Raw genomic sequence first — 10,000 nt, 5'->3', positions numbered from 1 at the left:
GGATGAGGCTAAGATATACTGCAAAATCGCAACAGCTTAATCTTATATTTCAAGTGCAGTGCAAATGTATTTTGTAAAATATTTACTTTTCTAAAATTTAAGCTGTAACTAATATAACGCACTAAGTATTAGGCAGTTCTTTGTTATACTGCTTTTGGCACTAGGGGCAAAACCCATTTTAGTTGCTTTTCAATTCTGACAAATACAACCCTAGTTCTAACAGGGCTAATTTATAAGTTTGCATACACAGACACCATAAGAGGACTTCTGAGGCACATTTCTTGCAGTCCCCAGCTGCTTTACAAAATCAAGGCTTAAAGCCAACTATGTCATAGTCAGAAGACCGTGGACAAGGTTGGCAAGTATATGGAAACAGACACTGCTTTCTAAATCTCTTCCTCTGGTTATTCCTTTCTTTCATATGCCTTCCCGTGTTTTCTATGCCTTATTTTTTTTTTTCACAAAACTGATCATGTATGCAAATAACATTAGGGATTATTTTTTTTCCTTAGCAGAACATAAATGTATGTATATATATTCCTAAAGGATAACATAACCCAAGAACAAAATGTGATAATTTCAGATTCAGAATTATGTCGTAACTTTCTGTGCACTGAACTAATATTCTAAATAATGTAGTCAGTTTTCCAAGCTATCTTTAGTGAACTACACAACACTTAATTCTAGTGTATTGGAGATGATGTGGGGGGAAGGTGTTTGTAGGCCAATTAGGGAGAGAAGCCTAGGGGACAATGTTGCCTATTCATAGGCACTGTACAAGATCACCAGGTGAAAATAAAGGGGAAAAAAGCCTAAAAAGAGGGATGGGTGGTTGGAAGGATAGATTTAGGCATGCTTTAATACCGTTACAGATGTGACTATCAACTTATCAGTAGTTTTTCAAGTCAGCAATATATTACATTTCTGATATACTGTAACAGGATTTTCAACCAGAAAATATAAACTGTGTTCTTTATCTTTAAAAAGCAGCCACTATTCTCAATAAAAATAATAATTCTCAGGCCTAGGATTAGCTTACTGGGAGAATGATGTAATTAGTCTTCAGGTTTGTCAGGTTTTATAGTCATGCATTACCTTGTTGGGGAGATTCACCCCTATTTCCTGTCAGAGGGGTTTCTCTGCTCTATGTGCCTTCCTTGGTGACCGCTGCACTTCTCTCCCATTTCTTTCTATGGGTATTTTATATTAAATGGTCAGGAAGTTCTTTTCTTTCCTGTTAGTAATTAAATTGGGATAAGTATGTGCCTGCATTATTATTTTATATAAAGTTAATTGAACCATTACTAGATTTTTACAGTATAGAAGTTCTTCTTTTGTAAACACACTAAGACACCTTCCTTTTCCTATCTGCTAGTAAACCCTCAATACTGAATTTGGCATTGTATTCAAGAAATCATATGAATAAAATCTTAGCTATGCAATTATAAATGTTTAGCAGTCTGGTCAAAACTGTGGAAACATTGTTATCAGTACTACTATGACAAGCCAAATTGGTTTTCTTGTTAGCTTTACAACCTTGGAAGAGACAAAGAAATAAATACTTCAAAAAAGTAGTGCTCTTTTAAGAAAAAAAAAAATGACAATGCATTTCTTTTAATAAAGCATATAATATAATATTCTACACCACAAAAAAATAGGTAATTTGATTAAAAATGAAAGTGGCAGAAATTTTGTCTTCTTCCATCACAGTCGTTTAAAAAAGGTTGCAGTCCAAGTAGGCCCTAGAACATTAGTGAATATAAAGGCTAACATTCCACCATACACTGTTGGTGTACAGATATGTGACTTCCTGCTTACCAGAAATCTGCATTAGAATGCACTAAATTTAAGGTTTCCATGTGTTCTGGTGGGAAAATTCACCAGGTTATAATTGTTATACCGAACACCTTGCAATTTGAATTGCATTGTTACTCCTAAAGGGATGCAGACACTAGCTTTTCCCATTAGATCACAGGAGTGTACCAGATGATTATAATCCGCCAGTCCCAGTTGCCAGATTCATTTTTGCAAAGGACAGTGTAAATTCTTTAGAACATGGAAAGCTAGGAATCTGCTAAATAGTTTCTCAAATTCCTTGTAATTCACATTAATCACCCAGTCAATAGTTTATTTCTAATCAAAAGCCTCACATTCCATTTGTGCCTCCCGAAAAAAGTCAAACTTGAAAAACAGAAGGTCCCTTATTTGATATCCCTGCTGATATATTATTCTTGCAACAGATAACCAACTGCATAAACATGGTACTGTTGCAACTACCCCATGTAGAGGTTGCTAAGAGAAAGGCACAACATAGCAATATGTTTTAAAAGTGAACAGGTGCACAATTTCACAGCCCCCTGGAACCTTCTATGCTTTTTATAGAACTGCCTCAGAATGAATGCAAAGCAAAAAAAATTCCTTTAAATCTGAACTCCTGAACTTTCTACTGGTCTGGAAATTACTGAAATAAAGTCAGATTAGTCATAAAAGCAAAGGTAATTTTAGAAGGGTTTTTCATTATGTATTGACTGCAAATATTAACCTGTTTACATATGATGGGAGAACAGAGCATTTGGCTATAGGAAAATGAAGAACGATACCATTTGACTACTGTTGGAAGATTACATTGCCTGATTGGACTCTATGTGGAATACGTTTTTCTTATGCTTTGGAAAAGAAATTGAAAAAGCAAAAGACAAAAATACAACAAACCTGTCTGGCAGTGAAAAGGGACAAGTTTTTTTTCCATCAATTATTCATCGATGTTTTTGAATAAAAAGTTATATTCAGTCATAATTATGGAGTAATTATTAAACATCTTTATTTTCTAAACAAACTTCAATTAGTTCAAAATGGCTAAATTGAATGTATTTAGTATGAAGAGAAAATTAAAGTGACAAGGATTGATCAGCTTGGTTTAAATACAACCAGTCCCGGGTTACATACGAGATAGGGAGTGTAGGTTTGTTTTTAAGTTGAATTTGTATGTAAGTGAGAACATTAGGACAGATGCTTTTCTCAACATAATATTAGGCAGCATTGTGTCAGTTACTGTAAAAAATCCTCATTGTGAGTTAATCACAAACAAAGCAAAAAAAAAAACTTTATGAAGTCCAGACATTCATTACCTTCTGGATCAAGCTGTGCTTTGATATGCAAAGAAAAAGAACTGCAGCGTTTGTCTTGGTCATTAAAGAGTTACAAGATGTTGCAGAACATCTCAGACTTTTTCTGCAAGTCATGTAATCCGCCCGTCTCCCTCATCAAGCCTCTGTCCTGCACATCAACGAGCACCTGTTCATATCTAGGAGTCATCTGTCAGAGTTCCTTAACTCTGGGACTACCTGTATCCCATACAGAAAGTGCAACACACCACAAGAGATGAAAGGGCATTTTTGCATATTGAGTAAAAGAAATGTATCCTCTAAACACAGGTAATTTTCTTTACTGTCAGAACAGTGGAAATGGGGAATAGTCTTCAACAAGGACTATGGAAGTTTTCAGAAGTACGAAATGTGTTTCTTAAAATGTACCTGTACCTGTGGATATCAAGGGAGATCTAATGTTGCAGTCCCCACACTAAAAATTAAAAAACAGCTAAAAAGTACAACATTATATAAGTATAACGTATATACTATGAATATATTTAGATTTATTTTAACTTTTTTTTTAAGTTTTCATTCATACAATCTGTTTAGAGGCTGCTGGCAGTTTTCACTATTTCTGGCTAAACAATAGAGGGCAGCAGAGTAGCTGCAATGCCAGTTTCCTTCCTAATAATAAAAAAATCAATGGGCCATGATTCATTACATTGTGTTATTGATGTTGGTGTTTACACAATAGGGTGGCTACAAATGTATTTGTTCCAAACAAAGCATTCAGTGTAGCCACAAGCATTAAGGATATGCAGTCGTCCCATAAGGATATAAGGTGTTTATAGAGACTTATTGACCAATAATTTTTAGAACAACAGAATACATGGTTGAGAGTTAAAACAAGTACAAGAAATGAATGAAGACTTGTTTTAACATGTTTTTAGCAGTTGTTCAAAATGCTAATAGTGTACATGATCTTGGCACAGGTTCACAAATTATGAATAGATATTAAAAAAATATTGTAAAAATATGAACTTTAGTGGATCTATTTCCTTTTTGGGATCAGGAAGGATTTTGTCTCCTATTAGAGCAAACCAAGCATTATAATATAGGTTGACAATCGAAAATCCAGCCATTGATAATCCGGTTCGTAGCGCATTTTCAATACAGGGACTGTAATACACCGTTTGGCCACTTATGTTTTGATGGCACTGTTCTCCAGAAACAGCTGTTAGGTCTTGCTTGCTACACTAAATACATGTTGAGACTTCCCTGCTCCCTGGAACTGTGCCAGATGTCCGCGGGGTTGCGAGAGGAAGGCTGGCCTGTGTGTGCAGGTGAGTATAACCTTCAAAAATCCGGAATTTTTGAAAATCCAACACTCCTCAGGTCCGGAGGTTGCCAGATTTTTGAATGTCAACCTGTATATTACCTTTCCCTGGCCCGTGTGTTCTGGATTCACGGAATTATTTTTGGATAAACTTAGTCCTTTATCCTAACTATGTAACGTAATTGTTAGTACTGTATATGTCGGGCAGAATAAAAGTTCTTTAAAGTACTTTTCCTAGTCACAGATAACTGTTTTTATTAGAGCCACATTTCTTTTAACATCAGCTATACTGTTCCCTGGCTATAGTAACTGAAACTGACTTTTTTATTTCAGAAAGCTGTCATTTTCACAGTTTACACTTATTAGTAGATTAAAAGAATTGTTCCTAATCATTGTTTCAATTACGCAGAATACATTATCTTTTGGTTTATGTCATGCTTTGCACTTCTTTATGTATTTATACTTAACATTGACCATTTTTAGATTGTGGAAATAGTTTGTCTTTTTTATAATTATGCATACAATTACCTGCAACATTATTTCATTCACCTCACTAATGTTTTTTATTTCGATGATTAAAGGGGGAACTCCAAATACCATTATTATGGGATTCGTGTCAAACCAGAATCCCCTCTTAATCGATTACAAGAGGACATGCAATATATGGCTATGCGACAGCAACCCATGCAGCAGAAACAAAGGTATGTAAATGCAGTTGGTGCAGCTTCCACCTTAGCTGTTCCTTTTGGGGTGTATTGTTCAAACTGAATCATTGAACAATATATTTTGTGTACTTATTGTGGTTTTCAATTCATTTTAATTGTGAAACCATTGGTTTTACAATGTGGAAACCACTACGCTATGGACCAAAGGACAAATGGTGATTTTACCTGTAACTCAACATTCTGTCTGAATTCTTTTAGTTGTTAAATAAAAATCTTCTCTAATGGTTAAAGGATGCAAGAGTATAGTGTTTGTATGAACTTTTTTTTTTTTTTGATATGTTCAGAACAAATTACATTTTTAAATATTACTCACGTTTACCCTGTTAAATATGAAATAATATTTTAAGCATTTTATATTACCACCTGCAGGGAAGCAGTCTGCTAGGACTGCACACTGAAGATTGCAGGGCAACCCCCTCCCCAGGGAAGGCAAGCCACAAATGTTGTCTTTGTTAATCTAAAAGACTTTTACTTTGGTATTGGGGGGTTGACTTTCTGTTTTTCACGCCTAAGCCATTTCACTTTTCAAAGTTCCCCTATTGGCCACTGTGGAACTCTAGCTGGAATGGGAAAAGACAAATACAGGAGCCTACCCCTGAAGTTATTGATATAAGGCATCTAGTAACAAAGTAAAATTCACTTCAGGGAGGAACATAGAACCTTGTTTTTTGACTTAAAGCAGAGAAACATCTTGTGGTATCTGCTGCAGAACAGAAATTTGAAATTACGGGGAAGTTCACTTTAAATAAATTTTTGATAATGAGCTAAAGTCTCATTGCTAAATGAACAGCCTGTATTCCTTAAGTAAACTAATCCAATTGGTATATTTGCTGAAGAATAGTCCAAAAATGAGCACTGTTTAAAGTGTATTGTCCAGTACGTATCAATGCTAAAGGAAAGAAAAGATGTAGTGAGCAAAATGGCTTACCAGCACTAAGAGAAGCAAAAAAAAAAAAAACACAAACATCAACAGTTGCAGGGAGTCGCATCTAAACAAATACTGAACACCAATCCCCTAGTCAGGTTAGTTTTTGCACCCTGTGCCTAGATGAATGGTCACTATTGTGACTCCTACTAGTCGGTGTTTTCTGTGTATACCAGCTATTTTTTTTTCCTCTTGTTAATGTATGGCTATGGGGTACCAACCCATGGAAAATGACTAGTATTACTGCTAGTTGTAAGATATCCGGCTGTACACAGAAATTCTGTGCCTCCCACTCTTATCTTCACACTTTGATGCCCAGGTGCAGAGCACTGTAGACTAAGCAGGACTTTGCTGCATTTACACAGTCAATGTTACTGGTGCACACATTCTAAAAGCTCTTTTACACTCTTTCTACTGTTTGACTGATTGCTTCTTGTTGAGCAATGAGATGAAGTTAATCATTGCAGCACCTCTGCATCGCCTTTAGCAACTTTACTTGCTTTATCTTATAAATTATGTTTTGCAGCCTTGAAGCAAAATTAGTCTTTCAATTTACATCATTGTGTCAGACAAGAATAAACTGTAATGTATTTTAAGTCAATTCTTTATTTGACAGGTATAAGCCTATGCAGAAAGTGGATGGAGTGGGAGATGGTTTTGCAGGAAGTGGACAACAGACAGGTGCATCTGTTGAGCAGACTGTAATTGCACAAAGCCAGCACCATCAACAGTTTTTAGGTAAGATCTAAGATAAGTTTGCTGGATAGGAATTTGGTACTGCCCATAGTGTATGATTAAATTCTGATTTCTTTTTATTGTTAAGAAATTTGATAGTAAGTCTGAACAGTTTATGGTAAAAACTGTCTACCATTCATTACAACAAATAATCTCCTCAGGGTGACGTTTGTACGTTGCATGAATATTAACAATTTTGTTAAAAAGATTTATACCTTTCTCTGTTTTTAAGGAAAAGCTGTTTGTTCCAACATGTCCATTGCTAGATGTGTCCTCGCTAGGAGTGTCTAATTTGTTATAATCTTTCTTTGATCTAATGAAAATTTCATGCAGTGTCTGCATCCCTTTAGAAGTAATTCCATTGCAAAGGATGGATAAACTTTGTATATGTATAATGGCATGTATAATATTGCAGACTTTTGAGAAAGTGCACAGAATGCTACCAGCTTGCCATATTTGATTACATTTTTTAAAGGATTATTCAATAAAATAAACTTGTCATAAGAGAAATACTGGGGTTGCCATCAACTACCTTGAAAATGCCAATTGTGTCTGCATGTTATACTGACTCCATAGCTTTGAAAATTAGGCCACTGACCTGAAACAGAGTATACAGGTCAAGTAGGTCACATAGACCGGTCAGTTCTGGGTCGGTGATTTAAATTTCTACAACAACATGGCCACCAGGCAACTACAATTTTCATAAGCAGAAGGCAACACTGGGGTGGAAGTTATATCTTTAACGGTATGTTTCTGCCCATTGTAATTTGAAATTCAAATGTGCAAGACCTAGCAGATATCTACCTATTTGTGCTAAAAAAAAAAAAAAAAAAAAAAACAATTTGTAAACAATAGTTACTTTGGCAACCAGAATACCCATTTCACTTACGGACCTAACCCAGTCTGTTCTTTCCCTTTTACTGAGTTTTGCTGTGTACATCTTTTTTTTAAAAGCAGTGTACTAAGTGCTTGTATCCTTTTTCACATTTATCTTCTTTTGACCTATGACTCCGTCATATGCCACCTGCTGTGCATTCTTTCGTCTTTTTTCCTGCCATTGATGGAGTTTTACATCTCTGCTGGCCTGCAGGCAGGTTTAGAAATAAAACAAGGGTTAACTAACACTTATCTCCTGCTGTAGATGTGGCCACTGACACACTGCTGACATCCTTTCACATTACTATAATACTGAGAGCATTTTATTGGACTCTTCATGTCAGGCAAACTTTAGGACAAATTTAAAGAAAAATAGAAGTTCAACAGCAAATACAAGGTCTAGAGATACAAAAATATTTTTTTTCTCAATAGCAATTTCCAATGTCTAAGCATAATTACACTAAAACTTCAAAAATGGGCGAGTCTGGATTGTACAGTTTATTGCAGAACACAAACCATTGTAATCTCCTGGTAAACAGCCAAACTTTTTCACTAATCTTAACACGGCACTATGCACATCACCATTTCACTATATTCTAGTCTACTACACTCAATTTAGGATTCTGTACAGCACCTGAATATTGCAGTTTAACAGTGATTGTATATCAATAAGACAGAATGCAACTTAAAAATATTTGGCACTTATACGCTTGCTCTTTATTTACTCAAAGAAAGTAACATTTTGCTCAGTTAGTTTTCAAAGCACTGTATTTGAAGCTTTCTTGTTTTGTATCTATTAAGTACTGTGTGATAAACTGTAAAGATCAAACAAGTATTTTATAAGCCACTACTTCGCTACACGGCCAAAAAGTACATTGTGCCAAAAAAAAAAAAAAAAAAAAGAGAATGGAAATGCTTCTTTTCAAAAGCTGGAAAGTAGGTTTTATGTATCTATTATGCAACAAGTATGCAGATTAATTATCAGCATTTTAGAAAGTCACAAAACCTGAGCCCGGCAACTAGCAATTTTAGAAGATAAGTAGAAGAACCCCCGTTTCTTTCTCAGCGAGGTGTTCATAAACATACATACTATTATATAGAAGGACTATTCTTTAGGTTCTATTCATAAAGCAGTGAATCTTACATTCACTGTGAAACATTTCCTGGTGGAGAATGGGTTAGTGCCATTGAAACACATGAACCAGGAAATATTTTAGTGATTGATAGGGGAATTTATAAATAGACCCCTTTTGCGTGTTTGTCTGTGTGTTTTGGGTTTTAAAGTTATGTTCCATAATTTGTACATTTTATCATTTTATTATATTTTACTTGGTAAATGTATGTGCTGTGTAACACATATCTCTAAGATTGTTTAAAAAATATTATCTTTTTTTATAGCAACATTAATAAAAGAATAAAAATAAAATCTTGCCAGCCTTTGCTCATTAAGTAATGTGACCTTTTAGAATGTCTGTCTTGCTATGCTTCTTAAATATTTTCCTAATGAAGCTGTAATTGGCACCATCCACAATATCTTTCTTCTATTATGTTGTTATGGCAACAGATGCGTCTAGAGCACTTCCAGAATTTGCAGAAGTTGAAATCTCTTCTCTGCCAGATGGTACAACCTTTGAAGATATCAAGTCACTGCAGACTCTTTATCGGGAGCACTGTGAGGTAAAAGGCACCTATATGTTTGTGTGAATTACCACTCCCACACTATAATTTATTTAATCTCTCATCTACGTTGTGTTTTCAAAAAAGCTGCTGTCCATGGTCCATCCTGTGTTAGGTTTACTAGATCACATACTTACTGTAACTAAAAATCTAGGCGTTGTGTTCCATAGCCATCTAGAAGATGGCCTTGTGGAGTTGACGGCTTGAAATTATCTGTACATACTTTAATCTAAAAACATATGTAAGTCTCTTGAAATTGTGTTTGTCAGTTCCTGCACCCCTATCAAATAACAGTCTGAAGGGAAAAATATTTGCTTCAAAACAGCTGGGATTTGAATTTCATACCTCACTTTTAAACATCAAACCTCTTGATCCATTGATCTTCTCCACTGTCTTACCCGACTGCAGAGGGAAGAATGAATTTAGTAAGCTGAGCCATGTAGAAGCTTTTGTGCAGGTATTTTAAGAGTTGGATGACAAATGTAGGACCAGAATGTTTGTAATTGTGGAATTCAGAATGATACGTATAGAATATGTAATGATTTTCATGAATGAACATTACTGTGATGACCTTATAGCCTATAGCCATGTTAACCCCCTAACCGCTAAGCCCGTAATTTCTCGCACTAAATATTTT

The 10,000-nt window shown here is 35.2% G+C and overlaps 1 protein-coding gene across 3 annotated transcripts in view; it reads left to right on the top strand.

Moving 5' to 3' along the window:
* The window catches only part of RFX3 (regulatory factor X3), a 140,302-nt gene that overhangs the window by 109,848 nt on the left and 20,454 nt on the right, over positions 1-10,000 (top strand). For all 3 annotated transcript variants that reach the window (XM_072404211.1, XM_072404213.1, XM_072404212.1), the window contains 3 exons: positions 5,007-5,126; positions 6,692-6,813; positions 9,251-9,363. In XM_072404211.1, coding sequence (XP_072260312.1) covers positions 5,007-5,126; positions 6,692-6,813; positions 9,251-9,363 — 355 coding nt within the window. The remainder of the gene's footprint in view (positions 1-5,006; positions 5,127-6,691; positions 6,814-9,250; positions 9,364-10,000) is intronic.

Source organism: Pyxicephalus adspersus, chromosome 3, assembly GCF_032062135.1.
Source record: "Pyxicephalus adspersus chromosome 3, UCB_Pads_2.0, whole genome shotgun sequence".
Lineage (NCBI taxonomy): Eukaryota > Metazoa > Chordata > Amphibia > Anura > Pyxicephalidae > Pyxicephalus > Pyxicephalus adspersus.
The sequence above is the reverse complement of the archived record's forward strand: the minus strand, read 5'-3'. Positions and strand labels throughout refer to the sequence as shown.